The 21,615-nt window shown below is 43.7% G+C and overlaps 1 protein-coding gene across 1 annotated transcript in view; it reads left to right on the top strand.

The window, feature by feature from the left end:
* stx1b (syntaxin 1B) overlaps positions 1 to 20,145 on the top strand; it is a 67,039-nt gene extending 46,894 nt beyond the window's left edge. The window contains exons 5-10 of the mRNA XM_044181526.1: positions 3,083 to 3,156; positions 6,409 to 6,517; positions 7,008 to 7,081; positions 8,854 to 8,991; positions 9,095 to 9,205; positions 9,509 to 20,145. Of these exons, the coding sequence (XP_044037461.1) occupies positions 3,083 to 3,156; positions 6,409 to 6,517; positions 7,008 to 7,081; positions 8,854 to 8,991; positions 9,095 to 9,205; positions 9,509 to 9,589 (587 nt within the window). The 3' untranslated portion in view covers positions 9,590 to 20,145. The remainder of the gene's footprint in view (positions 1 to 3,082; positions 3,157 to 6,408; positions 6,518 to 7,007; positions 7,082 to 8,853; positions 8,992 to 9,094; positions 9,206 to 9,508) is intronic.
* The last annotated feature ends 1,470 nt before the right edge of the window (positions 20,146 to 21,615 follow it).

The raw sequence follows: 21,615 nt of genomic DNA, 5'->3' as shown, positions 1-21,615 counted from the left end.
AATATAATACAGGTGAACCCCAGCCGCCCTCCATGTTTGTTACCTTCATCAGGGACTCTGACATTATTTGAATAAGCTCTTTTATTAGAGGGTTTACGGTATTCCAGTCACAGTCGACCTTCAGCAGCAGAAGAAGAAAATATTCAGAAACAGCGGTGGTGATTTATCAGACTGTAATCACACGCACACACACACACACACATGCACACACACGCACACGCACACACACACACAGTGTTGGTTCATGCTGAAGGTTCAAGGACATCACTGCTTTAATGTGAACAGCCAGAGGTTGGACTACACACACACAGGCCTGCGGACACATGTACACACAAACACACACACACACACGTTATGTTGATACACGTGTGTGAAAAGACACACACACACACACAGACAGACTGTACATATGCAGTCTGAGAATAGCAGCGATGATGGAGATAAAGCTATAATTGGAAACCCCACGAGGCCTGAGTGTTATTGTCCTGTCTCGCACACACACTCTCCGCAGCAGGAAACATGCTGCAGCAAACAGGCTCCGCCCACAGCGCCGACAGCAGGTCCGTGTTCTTGAAAAGTCGCCGTCACCGTCGGCGTTTAGACTGAGGAGCTGTACAGACGTGCAGTATTTTAATAAAGTGATGAGAATGAGTGTCTTCCCTAATGGCCGCTGCCTCAGCTGCAACACTGAAGCCCCATTCAGCCTGTTTCCGTCTGGGGGTCCTCCTGTCATTTCAGTCCCGGAGCGACGTCCTTGTATTTTAAAGTGGATCTCTGAGTTTTTTCCTTCTGCTGTCTTGTTGCTAATCTGATACATGCTAACACGCTAACACCAAGATATAGGCCTATTTGGGAACCAATCAGACGACAGAAAACATTAAAGCCATGAGGAGAGCGAGCCCCCGCTCATCAGACGGTCTGCTGTGATGTCAGCTGTGATGTTCTCTACAGACACGTCTGTTAGCCTGAGTCTGTTCACATGCAGTCAGACTGTCCCATCAGAGCAGCTCCTGTCTGCAGTGGACCCGTGGACGTATCATCACCTCAGTCCTAACTCCGTCAGGTCTGAACTCTCAGACATGAAACTCTCATCGAATCGTTCAGCGAGACTCGCACTTCCAGAGGACGTCATCGTCTCTGACGTCCGTCCAGAATAAACTTCAGAAACCAGCTGAGACGCCAGAGGAGAAAGCGGCTGCAGAACCTGCCTGAGAATCCTGCTGTTTCTAAGTTTCCTTCAGTCTCACAGTGATCCAGAGACAGCTGTCTGTCCGTCCACGGGTCCACTGCAGACAGGAGCTGCTGACTGCTGGTTCGGCTGCTCTGACGGGACAGACGGGACTGCATGTGAACAGATTCAGGCTGAAACACTGGGCTTACGTTGCTCATCTCACTGACTCCATGGCAACAGTATACTTCCTGTTTACGTCGCCCAAAACACCAACTGCAGCTCCGAAAATACGAAGTAAGACAAACAACAATGACAGGACTGTTGTCATGTTGCATCACATATAAATATATTATAAGGCTCAGAGAATCATCGACTTTCTTATGTAAGAACAAACATCACTTTGTTTTTTTAAACTGAAGATGCTAAAGATGTCCTCAAACAGTCACACACACACACACACACACACACACACTCACAATCTGTTGCTTACTCACCCAGTTTTTATCTCTCACAAATAAAAACACAAAAACACACACAAATAAAGCACACACACACACACACACCATCAGTGCTGTGTGATATTGCTGAGTCATCGTGGATCCAGCAAAGAGCAGCTGGGCCACGAGCCAGGAAACACACACACACACACACACACACACACACACACACACACACACACGCTCAGTGGAAAACATTATATAAGCATTTCAGTTCATCTCATCACTCGCAGGAGACAAACCGACATCACAGTCACATGACACCAGGACAGACCTGCAGCCGGTTACCATGGCGTGCACACACACACACACACACACACACACACACACACACACACACACACACACACACACACTGGTCCAGCTGTTAGTTAACTATCAGCTGTGCTTTTGTGTCTGTAGCAGCTCACCTGAAGTCGTGCCAGCGCCCCCCGGAGGCTGCTGCGTTCCTCACAGCCACAGTGAAACCAATACAGGACCTTTTAAAAGAATCCTTCTCAGATTCATCCTCTCACTCTGTCGGACTCACCACACCGTCTCACTTCCTGTCTGCGGCGCTCAGCTGCGAGCCCATTGGTTCCTGCTGAAGATCTTTAAAAACACAGATCTGTAGTTTCCTGTTTAAAAAGGCTCAGTAGTTTCCTCAAACAGCTGCTCGCTGTAGTTTTTATCAGACTAACAGGAGGAAACAGAGCGTCTGTTGGGGACTACTTTCAGCGGCGGATTGATTTGGTGCTCTGGTGAGTGTTTGGGGCAGCAGGACGGTGTGCGAGGGAGTCAGAATAAACTCCGTCTGGCGTTCATGTGTCGTCCTGCTGACTCAGAGTTTCTCAGATAAGAATATCCACGCGCGGTTTTAAACTGTGTCTCCTGGTTGGACAGTAAAGTATTAAAGCTTCAGCTGAGTGATGAGGTGATGCTGATGGAGGGAGAGGAGGAGGAGGAGGAGGAGGAGGAGGAGGAGGAGGAGGAGGAGGGAAGGTTTTTACCTTCGTCTGTTGTTTCGCAGCGTTTAAACGTGCAAAGACAGTCGGTCAGCAGCGCGGTTCTCAAACATCAAAGTATTATAAGTAACACAGAACGGCACTGTTCAGTCTTCTATCTATTTCCTTTACATATATATACTGTATGGTACTGCAATATTATTACTGATGTATTGGTAAGAAATAAATTAAAGATGTCAAGGTGGAGCTAATTTTAATCTGCGGCATATTTTAAAATATAATCACGTTTCATATTTATTGTGGCGGGGTAAACCTGGCCAAAGCTTTCACAATAAGAGCATCAACTGAAAGGTAAAGAGTGTAAGGATGACGCTTCCTGTTTGATCTGACCTGTGTGTGTGTGTGTGTGTGTGTGTGTGTGTGTGTGTGTGTGTGTGTGTGTGTGTGCGTGTGTGTGTGTCTTCCTGCAGCAATCGAGCAGAGCATCGAGCAGGAGGAGGGTCTCAACAGATCATCAGCAGACCTCAGGATCCGCAAGACACAGGTGAGGCCGGTCCAGGTGTTCAAACGCAGACACAGGGAAGGTTTTGGTGTTTTTCTCAAATTTACAAAGACTTCTGTTGCAATGAAAATCTGAAGTTTAATTTCAGTGGGACTCGTTTTCAGTCACACCAATGTTTCACGCTGAAACCTTTTATTCTGAAGCCACAAAAGGCAAAGAAAAATAATAGATTTTCATACAAACGGTGTCTTTAAAAAATGCAATTAAGTTACGGCCTGTAAAATAAAGCGTCACTACATGATCTGATTTTCATACACATTCGTCACTTTATCTTTACTGCTAAGTTTTTGTGTTCAAAGCTTTGAAAAATCTTTATTTAGCGGTCAGAATCAGTTTTCTTTTGTGCGTAATGCGTCCAAAGAGCACCGTTTACTTTCTTTACTTTCTTTATTTTATTAATGCATTTGTCATCTGTGAGGGGAAATAAAAGCCGCGTGCTGTCTGATCGTCATATCGCTGTTCTTCTGAAACATGCTGACTCGGCAGATCAATAATCATGAAGTGCAAAACAACTCAAATGACCAGAGAGCCTCAAACACATCTCACAGTCTCAGAGTCAGGGTCCTACTGAGCATGTGCAGAGCTTTAACATCTGACAGTGGTGGAAAGCAACAAAGTACATTTATCAAGTGCTGTACTTCAGTACAAATTCGAGGTACTTGTACTTTACTTGAGTATTTCAAGCTTATGCTACTACTGGCAGCTGAGGACAGAACTGCACGTTTAAACAAAGAGCAGATAAAACTGATGTGACCCTGCAGTATTCTGCTCTTTCATTGGCTGCTGCCACCCCCCCCCTCCATCAGTCTGCTCCCTGCTGCCTCCTGGTGGAGGAGAGGAGAACTGCAGCATCAACACCTTACACAACCAAGCACATTAACACCTCCACACACACACACACTATACATGATTCAATAATTCACTTTATGTCCACAGATTTCATTCAGACAACACACTTTACAGGTGCACACACACACACACTTGCAGACTTATTTTATTATTATTTCTATTCTATCAGTGCTTCTCTTCCTGTGTGCACTGACGTGACAGTGAGCTGCTGTAACGAAAGAGTTTCCCCTCGGGGATCAATAAAGTATTTCTGATTCTTTCTCCAAGCACATGTGAACACACGGAGACGTTTTACCAATAAATCAGATTTATGTTTACTACATCTGCATTTTGACAGCTCACATAATCATTGTTGTTCTCTCCATTTATTTTTACTTCTCTAAATGTTTTTCTGTCTTCAGTGACGACAGATCACACAGAATACTGACGACATCATAATGGACTTCGGTTAACTTACAGCGGGTACGGAAAGAATTCAGACCCCTTTCGATTTTTCACTCTTCGTTTCATTGCAGCCATTTGCTAAAATCAAAAAAACTTCATTTTATTTCTCATTAATGTACACTCTGCACCCCATTTTGACAGAAAAAAAACAGAAATGTAGAAATTTTTGCAAATTTATTAAAAAATAAATTTCACATGGTCATAAGTATTCAGACCCTTTGCCCAGTATTGAGCAGAAGCTCCCTTTTGAGCTCGTACCGCCACGAGTCTTCTTGGGAATGATGCAACAAGTTTTTCACACCTGGATTTGGGGATCCTCTGCCAGTCTTCCTTGCAGATCCTTTCCAGTTCCGTCAGGTTGGATGGTGAACGTTGGTGGACGGCCATTTTCAGTCTCTCCAGAGTTGGGTTTAGGTCAGGGCTCTGGCTGGGCCAGTCAAGAACGGTCACAGAGTTGTTCCGAAGCCACTCCTTTGTTATTTTAGCTGTGTGCTTAGGGTCGTTGTCTTGTTGGAAGGTGACCCTTCGGCCCAATCTGAGGTCCTGAGCACTCTGGAAGAGGTTTTCTTCCAGGATCGCTCTGTACTTGGCCGCATTCATCTTTCATTCAATTGCAACCAGTCGTCCTGTCCCTGCAGCTGAAAAACACCCCCATAGCATGATGCTGCCACCACCATGTTTCACTGTTGGGATTGTATTGGGCAGGTGATGAGCAGTGCCTGGTTTTCTCCACACATACCGCTTAGAATCAACGCCAAAAAGTTCAATCTTGGTCTCATCAGACCAGAGGATCTTATTTCTCATAGTCTGGGAGTCCTTCGTGTGTTTTTTGGCAAACTCTATGCAGGCTTTCATATGTCTCGCACTGAGGAGAGGCTTCCGCCGGGTCACTCTGCCATAAAGCCCCGACTGGTGGAGGGCTGCAGTGATCGTTGACTTTCTGGAACTTTCTCCCATCTCCCTACTGCATCTCTGGAGCTCAGCCACAGTGATCTTTGGGTTCTTCTTTACCGCTCTCACCAAGGCTCTTCTCCCACGATTGCTCGGTTTGGCTGGACGGCCAGGTCTAGGAAGAGTTCTGGTCGTCCCAAACTTCTTCCATTTAAGGATTATGGAGGCCACTGTGCTCTCAGGAACCTCGAGTACTGCAGAAATTCTTTTGTAACCTTGGCCAGATCCGTGCCTTGCCACAGCTCTGTCTCTGAGCTCCTTGGGCAGCTCCTTGGGCAGCTCCTTCAACCTCATGATTCTCATTTGCTCTGACATGCGCTGTGAGCTGAAAGGTCTTATATAGACAGGTGTGTGCCTTTCCTAATCAAGTCCAATCAGTTTAATTAAACACAGCTGGACTCCAATGAAGGCGTAGAACCATCTCAAGGAGGATCAGAAGAAATGGACAGCATGTGAGTTAAATATGAGTGTCACAGCAAAGAGTCTGAATACTTATGACCATGTGATATTTCAGTTTTTCTTTTTTAATACATTTGCATAAATTTCTACATTTCTGTTTTTTTCTGTCCAGATGCGGTGCGGAGTACATTAATGAGAAATAAAATGAACTTTTTTTGATTTTAGCAAATGGCTGCAATGAAACGAAGAGTGAAAAATTGAAAGGGGTCTGAATACTTTCCGTACCCGCTGTACTTAGGCTTTAGCCAAGTGGGCATGTGAACAGCGATGGGAGGAACATTTACTCACTTTAATCTGAAATAGTTTACATTTGTACTCAGCTTCATCTGTAAAGGTCCCACTGACCCGTACGAAAGGCGTTGTGATTTTCATTTATTGATGTTTCCTGGTTGAGTTTGGTTTCACACTAAACTCATCGCGTCAGCTGGGATCGAACACAGTCACAGACAGGCGAATCGCTCCGACACCTCATGTTTATCTGATATCAAACTCTGAATCAGCGACGTCTTTTCTTTCGCTCTCGTCCTGCAGCACTCGACGCTGTCACGTAAGTTTGTGGAGGTGATGACTGAGTACAACACCACGCAGTCCAAGTACCGCGACCGCTGCAAGGACCGCATCCAGAGACAGCTGGAGATCAGTGAGTGCTGCACGCCACACGCCACACGCCACATGCCACACGCTACAAGCTACACACCACACGCTACACACCACACGCTGCACCACACGCTACAAGCTACACACCACACGCTACACACCACGCCACACGCTACACGCCGCACGCTACACGCCACACACACTGCACCACACGCCACACAACACACGACACACAACACACGACACGCCACACACTTCACACTACACACTACACACACTACACCACACGCTACAAGCTACACACTACACGCCGCACGCTACACGCCGCACGCTAAACGCTACACACAACATGCTACACACACAACATGCAACACGTAACACACAACACACACTGCACAACACGCTACACACGACGTACCATCTGACACAACATGACGCACCTTGTGACACCTGACGCACCGTGTGACTGAGGTGATGTTTCAGGTGTTCTCAGCTCTAAAAGTTCTCTGTTCCTCTCTGTGTTCTGTCTGCAGCTGGGAGAACCACCACCAACGAGGAACTAGAGGACATGTTGGAGAGTGGCAAGCTGGCCATCTTCACCGATGATGTAAGCACCGCACCTGAACCCGGCTGTAGCTATGGGTCCCTTTAACCTGAGCCATTCTGCATCCCTTAATGATTATCATTAACTGTTGGGGATGGCGAACGGCCACGAGGTGCGCTGAGACATCAAGTGAAAACGGCCTTTGTCACATGACAGCAGGGAGGATGATGGGAGGATGTATGAGGTAACCGCTGCAGTGCGAAGCTCTTATTTTGATGGAGTGACCTCACATTTTCATTCGCTCCTTCAAATTAAAAGCTCACATATGTGCAGGCACCACTGCCACTGGCCAAAGCTGAAGTCACATGACCTCAGGGTGTGTCATGTGACCTGGTGTTGTGGTCAGGGGTCAGTTCTGCAGCCGGTTACAGTAACTTAACACCGAGCTGAAAATCAAAACATTTCACTGAGCTCTCTGGTTGAAACCACACCCACCTGTGATGTCACAGCATACTGACCAGTACACTTCTACTTCAACCAGTGGAAGTCGGCAAAAACGAGGTTTACAGCTGGTGTTAAGTTACTCTGTTCGCAGGTAAGTGAGTCAGACACTTTGATAACATCGCGCCACTCAGCGCCACCGCCTGAAAACAGAAGAAACTGGAGTTCAAAGGTCATGACCACATTCTTACTGAATTTTCAGCTAGACACACCAGGAACTGATTTACTCTTCAAAAAGTACTTCTATGCACGCCAACTGCTTTTATTTCGAAGGAGTCACGCCCTCAAATTTAAAGCTCACATATTTGCAGATGCCACTTCCACAAGTAAGTTCAGATTACTTGAGTGTCATGTGACCTCAGAATGTAGGGAGATCAAATTTACAGAAAATATAAGTGAACAGTTTGACAAATAAAAGGGAAATTTTTTGATTTTTTTTAATTTCTCAGAAACTTTGAGAGTTTTGTTGCTGACTAGTCAAAAATGTCTTAGGTGGGTTCTGCTGGGGGGAGGTGGACTTGGAAGTTTGACTCTTATTTTTGAAATATTTATTTAATTTCTGTTTACAGTCCTGTCAGCAACTCAAACCGATTTCCAAAATCCTTTTTGAGGCTGGCCAGTGACAGACAGATAAGAGAGGAGACACAAATACTGTTCTCATTTATTACGTTTTGTACATCACTTCTAAAAGTATTTTTTTCAATAGCTGTCAAAGCTGCCATCAAAGAAACTCAAAACGTCCTGCGAGGATTTTTCACATTAAAAGCCTTCCAGAGGCTCAAAGAGCATACTTTCTTGGTAGGCTTTTAATTTGTAACATCTGCAGGAAGTGTGAAGGAATGTCACTGACAGTAACTTAACTGCGATCGAAGAAACAGCAAAGTAGAATTGGTAATAAATAGTGTATGAAAACTGTATTTTTGTTTAAAAAGAAACTCAGAGCAGCAGAGTGGTGAGAATGACGAGTAACAGGCTCTTATTTGTTCGTGCTGGCCACGAACTGGCTATTTTTATTTATTTATTTATTACTTGAGAATTTACAGTATTATCTTATTCTTTTTCCTCTGTCTTCTGCTCCGATCAGAAGACATTTTGACTGTAAAGAAACCATTAATTTTAACTGACTAGCCTTAAAGCTAAAAATAAATGATCATTTAAAAAAACAAGTTTAACTAACATATTCCCAAATTTGGTTTTAGTTGTATATTTATATATTTATATTTATTTATATTGTCTTTTTTTGCTCTATTTTCTTGTTAATTTTTTGATTCGTTTTTCATCTCAAACTGTCGGAGTAAAATAATGTTTGTGTTAAAACCCGACCTCTCCTGCAGATCAAAATGGACTCTCAGATGACCAAGCAGGCTCTGAACGAGATCGAGACCCGACACACCGAGATCATCAAGCTGGAAAACAGCATCCGTGAACTGCACGACATGTTCGTCGACATGGCCATGCTGGTCGAGAGCCAGGTGTGTGGCGTGATAGCAGGAAATGAATGGAAAGTGCGTCTACGTGTTAGCGATTGTTTGGGCATCACATGTTAAACTCTGTGATGTATGTGTGTGTTTTAAGGGAGAGATGATTGACAGAATTGAGTACAACGTGGAACACTCCGTCGACTACGTGGAGCGAGCCGTATCCGACACCAAGAAGGCCGTCAAATACCAGAGCCAGGCCCGCAAGGTAACGCGTTCATTAGAAAGCCCATTTAGAGACAAGACAACTACGACTCCCAGAAAACAAAGCTGTAAGAAACAGCCAATCATAGAGCTTCGGGGTCAGCAACTCATTCAGCGGCTGAACTAACAATCTGCAGACTGGAAACTAGAATAAATCCCACTGGAAGCACAAAAAGCGTGAATGAATGAATTTGAAGTAACGTCAACCAGTTTTCTATTCAAACTGATTAAGCTGTTAAAGAGCCCCATAGTCCTGCTCTCTCATTGGTTCTTTACCAACCCGTGTGTCTTTCCTGTCGCCCTGCAGAAGAAGATCATGATTATCATCTGCTGCGTCATCCTGGGCGTGGTCCTGGCGTCAACCATCGGCGGCACGCTGGGCTTCTAAGACGCTCTGCCATCTGCCGCTGTGACGACCGACACCGACCGACCGTCCGACCGCCAGCAGAGAAAAGAAACACCAACGACAACAACAATACAAAAACTTGAAACACAAATGCAAGACAGATAACCAATCAGCTAGGAAGAGATAACAGTCCAATCACAAATAAGAGGAAACACCGTGGGGTTGGGTGGGGTTCAAAAAACAAAGACAAAAAAAACACAATAAAAATGCCATCACATTATAGCTGACTTAAATACATAAGGTATACAAAAAGAGGGTACAAATAAACCTACTATTTATTACAGATGTACATGTAAATGTATTGAACATATGAAGCAACACATGGGTTAACTACCTGTAAAAAATTATGACCTATAATATGACATTTACTTGTTTGTTTGTTTGTTTTGCCTTTTTTCTTATTTTTTAAAACTTTTTTTCGTTTTTCGGGAGTCTCCGAGGACAGTGATGGTGACTGCTGCTGGGTGGGAGTCCTGCGGGAAGAGCATTCCAGAGCCAACCTTTATTTGGTTGTTAGCTTCTTACATTGATTTCCTGGTAGATGTTCTGGAACTGAGCACGTTCTCGAACGTCACAGAACAAGTAAATGCGCTCGACTTCCCAGTCGCGTGTCGTCCTACTAGAGGACGTTCAACTCCGAGATCTGAAAATACAACATTCCGGAGCTCCGGAACTCTGCGCTGCATTGTGGAACGGAAGGTTCCGGAATGCAGACAGGAACAGACTGAGGTTCCGGAATGCTGTCAGTAATGCTGGAATGTTCCGGAATGCGGTCCCGCAGGACCAGCACCCTCTGGCTTTGGTAGAACCAACTTTGTCCCTGTGTTTCTGGGAGGGAGGGCCTGACCTCGCTGTTGGCTCAGCCGCCTCTTTAGACCACCTCTCATTGGTTGCTCACTCCTGTCATTCACCTCAGTCAGCCTATTAAATTAGCTTAGACTGGCAAAGCCCGACCTGCCACACGCCATTTAAAAAACGACAAGGAGACAGCGTGACACGCTGCCCACCGAACTGTTTTTCACAGCCAGCCGATTGGTTGGGAAACGCTGTGTGTGTCTGTCACACCTATCCAACCAAAGAGCAGGGGCAGGGAGGGCCTCTGGTTTTCCTGCTAAATTTGATTGGCCAGCGGCAGAAAACGTGACGTTTGACTGACAGGTGAACGGTGGGAAGGGAGGGAGGTAGGAGGAGGAGGGTTTAAAGGTGGACGGGAGGAGACGGACAGTCAATCTATGCAGTTTAGATAAGAGGAAGACGACTTGTCCCGCCTCCCCCACCCGAGATAGCCAATGAGGATTGGGGGTTCACGTTACCACACCAAAAGGCTCATCACACTGATCGCTGTAGAATATCATAGTTAAGGCCGGGTGTCATCTCCAAGCTGTCACGACTGCTCTTCCGGAAGATTCTAAAAAATGAAGAGAACACATTAAAAAGTAAAGAAGAAAAATGTACTAAAACATAACAATATAAAACTAACAAACAAGCTAGACAACAAACGAGATGGAGAGAAAATGTAGAAAAATCTGAAGATGCTGGCGTGCCCTGGTTACCTGAGTGTCGTGCTAATATCGTTGCTTTTCTGTTTTTTAATGGGGAACGTTTGTTGCTTCGTTGTTCCGTGGTGCTGCTGTTTTAGTGCGTGCGTGACGTGTCTCGTGACGTATCGGCCTGACATCATTTAGCAGTTACTGTTTAGTCTGTATGGTTTGATGCATTTGCCTGTTTCCTCCCTGCATCCCTCCATCTCCTGCCTGAGTGTGTGTTTGGGGATTGTGATATTTAATTCACACCATTTAAATGCCTGAGTTGCACAGGTGCTACTGAACAGGAGAGGCTTTTCCTATTGGTGGATTTTCTCCGTGGAAGGTGGAACATGTGACACACACACACATTTACATACATTCCCAACACAGCACATGCATGCACACCTCATATATGCATTTAACGTTTCACACACTGGAAATTCCCCCTTAACATACACACTTTTAACTTTCCCGCGTTACACATCATGCCAGTGCTAGTGTTAGACTGGGTCACTTAGCATGCTATACAGTTAGCTCGTGTTACGTGTAGATCGTGTAGAAGCTCCTTGTTGGAGACTGATCACAAGCTTTATGCTGTTTTTTTAAATGTTAGACACTTTCCGTGTGTCCAGACCACTGTTGGAGAAAAGAATGAAACTTAAGAAATAAGACGGGAAGTGTGAAAGTTCATTCTTGACTTTGGAAATTGCAGTTTGACAAAATAATTTTAAGACAAGTTCACTTACTAGCTTTTTCCAGAGTTCCAGTTTAACTGCATCTCACGTCATCAACGGTTGGACTTGCTCAGTAAGCTTACTTTGCAAATTTAATCTGCCGATGATGGTTGACAGTTTTTGAAAGGACTAGTAAGCTAGTAGCTATTAGATTTTTTTGTCAAACTAGTTCAACTTTAACAAGCATTTTGCGTTTCCATTGGCCCCTTTTACAAACGTGTAGCAATATACAGAAAGTAAATAACACCCAATTTGTCATCAAGTGTTGTTTTAAAATGTATTCACTGTATATCGGATTGCGTTAGAATTAGCAGTTAGCGGTATGTCTGCGCTAAAAGACGGGACTTTCACTCTACCCCTTTTTTACACAAATGAAGCAATGACAGAAATTAACATGCTAACTTGAAATAAGCTAGTCCTAACTGAGTACAAACAAAGTTATTAGTTATCGCAGTAATCTGAGTAATGTGTTAACCTCAACACTGCTCCAGATTGGGACAACATACATGTGCGTTACATTTTAAGACTATATATGTTGTACCAGCATGTTTTGTTTCGTTACTGTTAATGTGGCTCGTGTTGAGACGTAACACAGTTGTGTGTGTTGCCCAAACTGGACACACGGGTGTCTTGAAAATGACTTGACAGTATTGTGTCTCTGGCTTTCGATTGGGGGGGTTTAAGGAGGAAGGTTTGTCTGTGTACAGGCTCTGTGATATGGAGGTAGTCTGCCTCTGTTGAGGCCTACGCTGGACAATCCTGCACCGTCACATCACAATCACGGTCAGGGTAACAACAACCACAAATACTACCTTAAACTCCACAAAATCAGTCTACACTACACTTGGTGTCAAAGCAATAAAATCAGTTTGTTATAGTTAAGTTTCATTTGACAGAAAAGGTGTTAGCTAGCTCACTGTGTCTAGATTCTACCCACAATTTAGAGGCTGTAGAGTTGCAAATGGGACAGAGCTGTTTTGGGCATCCGGGGTTTTCTCAAGTAAAAGTCCTTTCATTCATTTTGTGTTAGGTGACAGTTGGAACACTTAAGGGCTTGGATGGACATGAAACTCTCTTGACTGAATCATCAACTCAAAAGATGAACAACTGTGCTAGAAAATATCTGGTTCTTTGATAAAAAGTCAAAGCCACTTTGCAACTCTATTGCTCTCTGGCAAGAAGCTAACCTGATGTGTTGTCTGACAGGCAAACGATCGAAGCCACAGCGTGACTAACGATTTTTGTCCAACACAAGATCACGTTAGCTTCTTTGTCGTGTCTAACGATACTTCTGGCTGCCAGGGCGATAGACATGAGGAAGTAGTCATTGCTTTGTTGATATGCGTGTTTTCTTGGGAGTCATAGTAGTTAGCGCCGTTAGTTGTAGTCCGTGATGCTGTGTAGTTGTTAGATGAAATAAAGGGCGAGGATTTTTAGCTTCAGGTTTGGAGAAGAGTGGAGGTGGGAGTTTTTATTTTATTCTTTGAATTCCCAAAACCAAAACTTAACTTCTGTGTTCACCAAAGCTTAGCAAACACCCCCAATCCCTCCAAGCAGCAAAATCCAATAGATGTTTGTTCAAATGAATTGTCAGTAGATTTAGAATAAGTTTGCACTTTTCTCTGCTGTTGTGTTGTCAGCGTTCATGGCTACATTCTGTCTTTAGGTGGTTTAGTGGTTTTGCTGTTTTTAGACTGTAGTACAAACACTGAATCTGTCCACAAATAGATTAAATGTAATGTTTGACCCTGTAAATCAAACCCAAGTAAGCTTGTTTTAACTACATTTCCCAGGTGTCTCTGGACTCTTCTAGAGCTCTGCTTCATTTTGTACATTTCAGACATGCATTGAGGGAAAAATCCGGGGAAACTAAACTGACTTGCCTGTTGACTGTTTTCAAAGTCAGTACATTTTACCTCCACCAATCACAGTGCTTCATTTATCACCTGCCAGTTACATCATAAATTCAGCCACACAATATTTAATTCAGTTACATGTTCTCGGTGGTCGAAGGTTGTTAAGGTGACGTCACGGTCGACGCGGTAGTCTTGCAGTGGTTAGGCGGTGGATAAAAATCAGCGACATGAGGATGCTGACGTAGCGCCAGCCAGCTTGTTGACACTGATGGTTCGTTGCCGTATGTGTGTGTGTTTTCTGTAAAGTTCCTGTTCCTGTCGGGCAGCCATCCATCAGGTCCTGCCGCCATCCTCTTGGGAAAGAAAACATGGACAAACATCACAAAACCATAAAGGCATTAAGGTTATGGTTAATTAAACAAGTCGGTGATGATTAGCGAGTTTGTCCGAGTATTCGGTCCCCTGTCCTTTTGTCTTCCCTCTTCCCGTTTTGTAGTTGTTTGGTTGTACAAAAAGACGACGTTGAGGATCGGGAGTCTGCCCCTTCCCTTCCATCCTGTTGTGCGTAATAATGATAATAATACTGATAAAAAAGGCATGCAAAAGCGTTGTGGAGTTTGCATGATGGTGTTTTTTGTACCCCACCCCCAACCTGCCCTCCATGTGGTGCACTTTACCGCTCATCGGACTTGTCTTTGGTTAGCACGTTAGCTAACTACTTTACTTTTGTTTTTTGTTTTTTCAAGTTAAACATGTTGGCATTAGCTGTCAACACGTGCTTTGTTTGTAACATTTTGGAACAGTAACTGGATTTTTAAGGTGTTTTGTTCAAGGAGCAGGTTGATATTTAAATGTGAACCTGTGAAAGGCAAAATTTTCAAACACGCTGCCGTCGACTTCAGCCATTCTGCTTCCCCCCCAGCCCACGACATCGACCTCCCACTAGGTTACGCACCACTGTTATCAACTGTTCTCTGTGCTCGTTTGCTTCCACGGTTGCATTTCTGTTGTGTTTTGGTGGAGGAATCGTCCCCACAAACGTTAATTATTGGTATGATAACTTCGACCTGTGGGCTAACCTCCAGTTGTCCCTCCACCCGGCCTTGTGTGTGTGCAGCATGCCTCCCTTCCTCTTCAGTCAAACAAGATTGGTGCATAAATGTGTGAATGTGTGTGTGTATGTTTGTGTTGGAGCAGCACAAGTTTGTTTTGATGTGCGAAGCATCCGAACGCAGGTCCATGGGTTGCAGCCGTTTAATGAATTTTGAACTTTGTTTTTTGAAAATTGTGACAGATGGGGAAAAGATATCAGACATATTTATGGACGACATGATCACTGTTATTGTTATTATATTTATTAAAATTCAAACCAAAGTGTTTTTTGCCCTTCCCTCATGTGTTCTCAAAATGTTCGCCGCTAATATCAAAGAGCACAACGCGAGTCAAGTTTACACTGAGATGTTCGTCACAAATGGTGAAAAGATACGTTATTAAAAAAACAATAAATGCTACTGTTACTGTAAAAACAAAAGCCCAGCCCCCCTGCCCACCACCAGCCCTCACTGCATGTTGGTCTGTCCGCCAATCAAACCGTCAAAGCTATCCAATAGTTACTCCATACCCCCTTTCCTTTTCACCTGTAGATGTTACTTTGTGGTCTTATTAGTGGAAAAATATGACGCATAATCATCTGTGAAAAAATTAGCATATGTACCCTTCTCCTCCACTTGAGGCATATACGGAGACAACGGTGGTGCTTTCTTATACTATTTATTAATTGCTGTTATTCTTGTTATTTTGGTGGCATTTTCTGTACATCTTGTTTAGCAGTCTCTGTGTTCACACTACAGGATCAGTGCTTCCCCGCAGGTTTTAAGGTTTTGCTAGCTAGTCAGCCACTAAGTAAGTTGTTTAATGGCTGACGGGTCAAAGCCAACCAACCGATCCGCTTGTCTTGCAGCTCCTCGCCACAGTCTGACAATAATTTTCACAAAAACAACGGTCAGGTAAATTACGATGAAGCAGTGCTAGCTAACAGTGCGTCGTTGTAATTGTCCTCATCGGGATCATCGTGACTGCTGTGGCACTACTCCATTACTGTTTGCTGCTTGACTCGTTACCTTGACTGCACTCTGCTCTGTCCGCACAACCATACAGTGACAAAAAAGTTCAATTTGGAGATTCATAGAAAAGATTGCTGGATACCAAGTGTAACAGTTATGCCTTTATTAACATTAGCATTTTTTTAAATTTAACTCTCCAAACTTCAGACCTTGTCTCTAGCAAGCAAATGTTAGTTAATTAACGTTAACTTTATAAGATAAGGAGGTTTGAAGCCTGATAATCAGACTTAATTTTTGTTTTCAGCTCATTATTCTGACTCATGTTCATGCTAGTTTTTCTATGGGGGGGTGTTATTTTGCCCTAACTACAGTATCAAGTTGCATATCTGTCCAGGCAGCTGCATTAGCAGTTTCCAGGAACAGTTAGCTTGTCATTTGGTCAAAGAATTTCGATTGTTGATTGAAGAGTTGTTTTTGCTGTAAATGGTCTTACAACAACCGTTTTCGCTTCGAAGTCACTGTTGAGCATGTGCAGTAGAGTTAATGGGTCTTTTACTGCGACTGGGGAAAATTAGGGACTAACAAACATCATCATCTAGATTCCAGTGCTTGCTTGCTAGCTAGCTAGCTCCCATAAACCTACAGGGAGCATTTTCCTGTGTGTGAGAAAGGACTGCAGCCTTGTCAACTGAAGTCACATATATAGGGAAGAATATATATATAAATCTTACCCCAACATACTGCATTTCTATAACTGTATGTATGTGGCTCTGTAGCCATTACTGCTTCTGTTGGCTGTGTACAGTTTTTGTCAGAGCGGGGTACAGAAAGCAGGAAAAAATCATCCGGAGAGAGTTTGGGTGCGACACCAAGACTCCAAAGATTGACTTACCGTTAGCCGTTAGCCGTTAGCCTGTGTGTGGCGTATTGTTTCACACACGGTTTGAAAAATGACTTGTAGTTCTTTGTGGTTTGAGGTTATTTTAAACACACAAAGGTGTGTGTAGGCACAATACGCTCTGCAGTTATTTCTGCAAATTCATTTTTCAGTGTCAACCAGCAGCACAACGTCTGCAGACAGGTGTCTGTCTTCCAAGTTTGTACTCAACAGACACCAGGTTCAAAGACTCTGACGATTCATATTAATCGTGCTTTTTTTGTTCCTCCGTTGTCGGACGATTAAACTCTTCTCTACGATGATTTTTGTCTTCCTGAAACAATTTTCAAAAACCAAAACCTGTTCAGTGCCCTGCTCTGGATGTTGCTGAAATGAAAATGTTTGTTTGTTGTGGCTTCAATCTGCTCTTGTCAGCAGTAGCGGCTGCGATTTGATATTAATTGTGGTTTCAGATTTTTTATGTGAAGCTCCACCCATATGTCTTTCTGCTCTCTTCATCGTACGAGACAGTATTTCAGTTTGTATCAGTGTTTGTTTCCCTAGTGGGAGGGTGGGAGGAGTCAGGGGAGGGGCCATGAAGACACACCACGCCCACATGGTCTCTGCCATAGCAAGTAGGAAAGACACTTAAATAACATTATTATCATTATTATTGTTATTGTTATTGTTATTATTACCATAAATGACAATTAAAAATGCAGTAAAACATTTGCAAAAACCCAGAAGAAGAACGAACGGCTTCACACAAAGTGATCAAACAAACATTAAAAAGGGAGGTTATGACGGTTCTATAATAGCAATGATTTAAAGAAGTACAAAAGGAGTTATGTTATCATAAATAATAGTAGTAATATTGAATATTGAATGCTCGCAATTTTGTCAAACTGAAACTGGATTCTTTGTGTTATGTAATTATTGTAAATAACTTCAAAGAGAGAAAAAATGACTTGCATGTCTATGTATAAATCTACTGAGATATCTATTCCCGTCAAAGTTGACAAGTAGTTCGATCTCTGTCCTTTTTTGCCACTTTTGCTTACCCTCAATCATCACCCGTCCTCACCTCCGCCCCTCCGCCCTCGCATCTCGACAGTCCTTTTATTCTTTCTATGCGGGTGAGAGACGACAACAGAGAGAGAGAGAAACATAGCTTCCAGCGTCCTCGTCCGCCATGCTCAGTTCAGACGCTGTGTTTACACCAGCCTGCTGAAATCATATTCACACGTGTAGAAAGAAAATGTATAATAATGTTTATCGTAGTAGTACACCCACTGAGATGCAGTGTTGTACCTTTTTTTTTGGTCTCTTCATTTCTGTCTCAAACAAGGACAAATCTTTTTAAGACGGAAATGAAAAGATCTCGTGTGTCAGCGGGTATTCGACAAATGTTTGCCTTTGTGGTGTAAACACAGCCACAACCACACCTCGGTCCATCACCCCAGTTCCAGAGGCGCCACCCACTGGCTCCTCTGATGAAAGTGCTTCCCTCCATATTAGGAAAATTAACCCCGCCTCCAGGGCTTTCCAGGCCACGCCCCCAGTTCACTTCGGAAGCCCTGTTAGCGAGTTTCCGAACTCTCTCTCTCTCTGTCTGACCCTACGTCTCTCAACCACAGCTAGCTAGCCAAACTACATACCTAAACTCGGTCTCTTTACCTGCCTGTTTCCCCAGAGTGTAGCCTACACTAAAAATATAGATTTGCCCTGCCAGTTAGCAGCCAGATCCTGAGATGCAAGTCTGTGCTAACATCCACCTGCTAGACTGCTAACAGTTTGATTGGCATAGGCAGCTCTAAGATGGCGCCAAATTTGAATATCGGTGACAAAGAAGTGTCACAGTGCCATGTTGCTTATACCCATCGAGCCTGTCAGATAAAAAGTATCCCACCATTAAGATTCAGTGTGTAAACTGAGTTCTGCAAGAAGTTGCTTTTAGAAGCTAAAGGCTTCGCACATCCACCAGCTGGTGCAAAGCCTTCGTCTTTGTCTGTAATTAACGTAAGATGTTTCTAACTGAGCTTCTCCTTGGTCTTCATGTAACCAAACAGCAACCAAGCCACAATCTGACCCTGTCGGCCATCTGTGTACAGTTTCCTGAAAGCATTTTAGGCTAACATGATCCTAGTTCCATTGTAAGTCTATGGACCAAGATTGTTAGCCTTAAAATGCTTTTGGAAGATGGGGCAGTTTTAAAATCACACCATGTGTTTCTGCGTTCACTCAGCTCTCCTGACGTACCTCAAAATGCCACCACAGTCTTCCTTCTACGTTCCATCGTTTAATCCTCATCAGGTTCCTGGAGAAGGTCTTAGCTTCTGTTTCTCAAAGGTGTCGAGGCGCAAGAGATCGCTCGAAGGTCATACAGAAAACTGGATCTCAAAGTCTTTGTGACAAACAGATTTAAGCTACTTGTGGATCTCTGAAAAGGAAACAATCTTATGGTTTTACTTTATGGTCAGACTCCCAAAAGTAGCTCCGGTTTGTGCCGAGGAAATTTAATACATTATTCTGAATGTAGTCCGATTGCAGCTTTACGCCTTCGACGGGTTTGAGGAACACGGTCCTCCCAGAGTCGCCACCTAATTTCGGGCCCAGTCTCTAGCCTCACACAGGCCTACCGTAACAAAGCGTGCAATATACAGAGAAACAAGGGCTTTCTTTATCATGCAGAGGCGTTCAGGCCCGACCGATACGCTCAGACCTCCTGCAGGAACTCCTTTAACAAAATCCCCCATTTTAGACGCCATGAACAGGGAACCTTCTGGAGCGTCCTTAAGACTCAAGAAGAAGTGAAACCCCTACGTTTTTTTAGTGCAGATGGACAAATAAAGAAAGCAGCTATCTCGGGGGAAATGGCAGGCGAGAGATGGAGACATGAGGTCAGAAAAAATATTTCAAAAATTTAAAAAACAACTAAACAAAAAGAGGACAGGGCCATCGCTCTTTAGACGCAACTTTGACCGGAAATGCAACTTGTGTCCCGTTTTTTTTGTGTGTGTGTATGTGTGCGTAGCGTAATGTAAAAGCGATCTGTCCCCCCCTCCCTCCCCTCTCAGCCCTCCCCCTCTAAAAAAAACAAACCCCATCCCCACCCGACCCCCCCACCCTCACCTTCAACCCTGTCTCCCCCCTCCTCCCCCTCTCTCGTACTGCTGTTGGCTGTTCTGTTTAGTTCATGTGACGTGCCAGTATTCCCCCTCCCGCCTACTTTACCCATTTTCCTCCCCCCTCTCCCCACTATCTCCCCCTTCTCTCTCTCTTGCTCTCTCTCTCTCCTCCTCCCCCCTCTTTCTCTCTCTCTCTCTTCATGGATCTTTAAGATGACAACTCTATGCAGATGCTGTCTTTTATAAGTGTGTCAAAATTTTAATTTAAAATAAAAACTTAAAAAAAAAACAAACCCTGACAGACATATTGAAATGATAACAAAAAATGAATAAAGAAAAGGATTGTTCAGTGTACTCTTGTTGCCTGACGGGATCTTTATTGCTTTGTGTCTTTTTAATCACTCTCACATTCTCTTTTCCTATCAAATCATCATTTTTCTCCAGTTGATTCTAGTTTCGGTAAACTCCGGTCTGGTAACGTAGAAAAGGTTTCAGTCGTAGTCGTCTGGACGCTGTTTTCAGAATCAAGACGTTTCGGCTCCCATCCGGAAGTCATTCTCAATTGTGAAAAAATGGGACGGGAACTCAGAAATTTAAGCTACTCTGTGTTACATAAGCCCCGCCCTCAGGGAGGAGTCTACCTGAGTATCTGTTGATTAGCTAGTTTCACCTGAAACTGACCTAATAGTTTCCATGATGGCCCAGTAATCAGTAATCAGGCCTGTTGTTTTCTGGCTGCACCTCCCTCATCACTGTTAAGTACCTGATTAGCATATGATTGGCTTGACCACGGTGTTAATACACTCTGATAGACTTTGGGCAGATTGAATCTCAGACCACCATTTCTGTTCAAAGAGGGGTTTTCTTTTTTCACAAAAATGGCTTCTTTGACACCCCGTTCCCCATTCTGGTCTGGTAAATAAAGGCCAGTCACGTCATACTCAACACTTTCCCCGACACACTTTCTCTGGTTAACAACTATACTGCCTTTAATCACTAATAATCCAGTTGCCTCTAGTTTGCTGTTTTTTTATGTATTTATTGATGTTAAGCTACTGTCAATGAAACTCAGTACTTCCTGTAGATGTTTCACATTAAAAGCCTTCCAGGAAAAAGGAAGGAGTATACCCGTCGGGCAGCTGAAAGGCTTTTAATTTGAAATTGCAGGTTTTATTAGCTGCATCCCAAAAAGCAGACTCCACACAAACCAGGCTTCCGACATGGAATATGTAACACTGCTGTGTGCGAGAGGGAAGCGGGGAGAGAGAGGGAGGGGTGAGGTAAAAATGTCGTCATGAGGAGGAAGAAGTTTTCTGTTGTCTCACAGGCTGCATCACTGATGGATTTAAAAACTGTTAATTATTTTGCTGTTGAGGCTCACAGTGATAAACGGGTCCTGCTGCCTGTTTTATACAGTCTGACAGTAAACAAACACTGACTGACTCTCATGCTGTATGTAGAGTTTTTCTGGATGTTCGTTTATTCATTCACAGTCGTCAGGAATGAACATTGAAAATTGACTGTTGGTCAGATTATTACTGTGGTTGTACGAAGGTTTTTTTAACCTCCTTTTCCCCGGTGGCACCACAAGGGGACAAATAGTTTTTATAGAGACTCTCTTCAACACATTTAATCTGCTCTTTCACAGTGTTTGTTAAACTGATTTTATTTTCTTTGTGCAGAAGAGACGAAGATTGGGATAATAACTTTATTGCAATGATGTTAAAGGCAGAACAACTCTCTCTCTCTGCATGTTTCACACTGTGTTGCTGCAGCGTTTATGTTCATCTAAAGGTATTTAGTTCAGACTTGTGTTGAAAGTTT

This window comes from Siniperca chuatsi, linkage group LG21 (assembly GCF_020085105.1).
Source record: "Siniperca chuatsi isolate FFG_IHB_CAS linkage group LG21, ASM2008510v1, whole genome shotgun sequence".
In the NCBI taxonomy this organism is placed as follows: domain Eukaryota; kingdom Metazoa; phylum Chordata; class Actinopteri; order Centrarchiformes; family Sinipercidae; genus Siniperca; species Siniperca chuatsi.
Note: the sequence above shows the minus strand (reverse complement) of the source record. Positions and strands in the feature narration are given on the sequence as shown.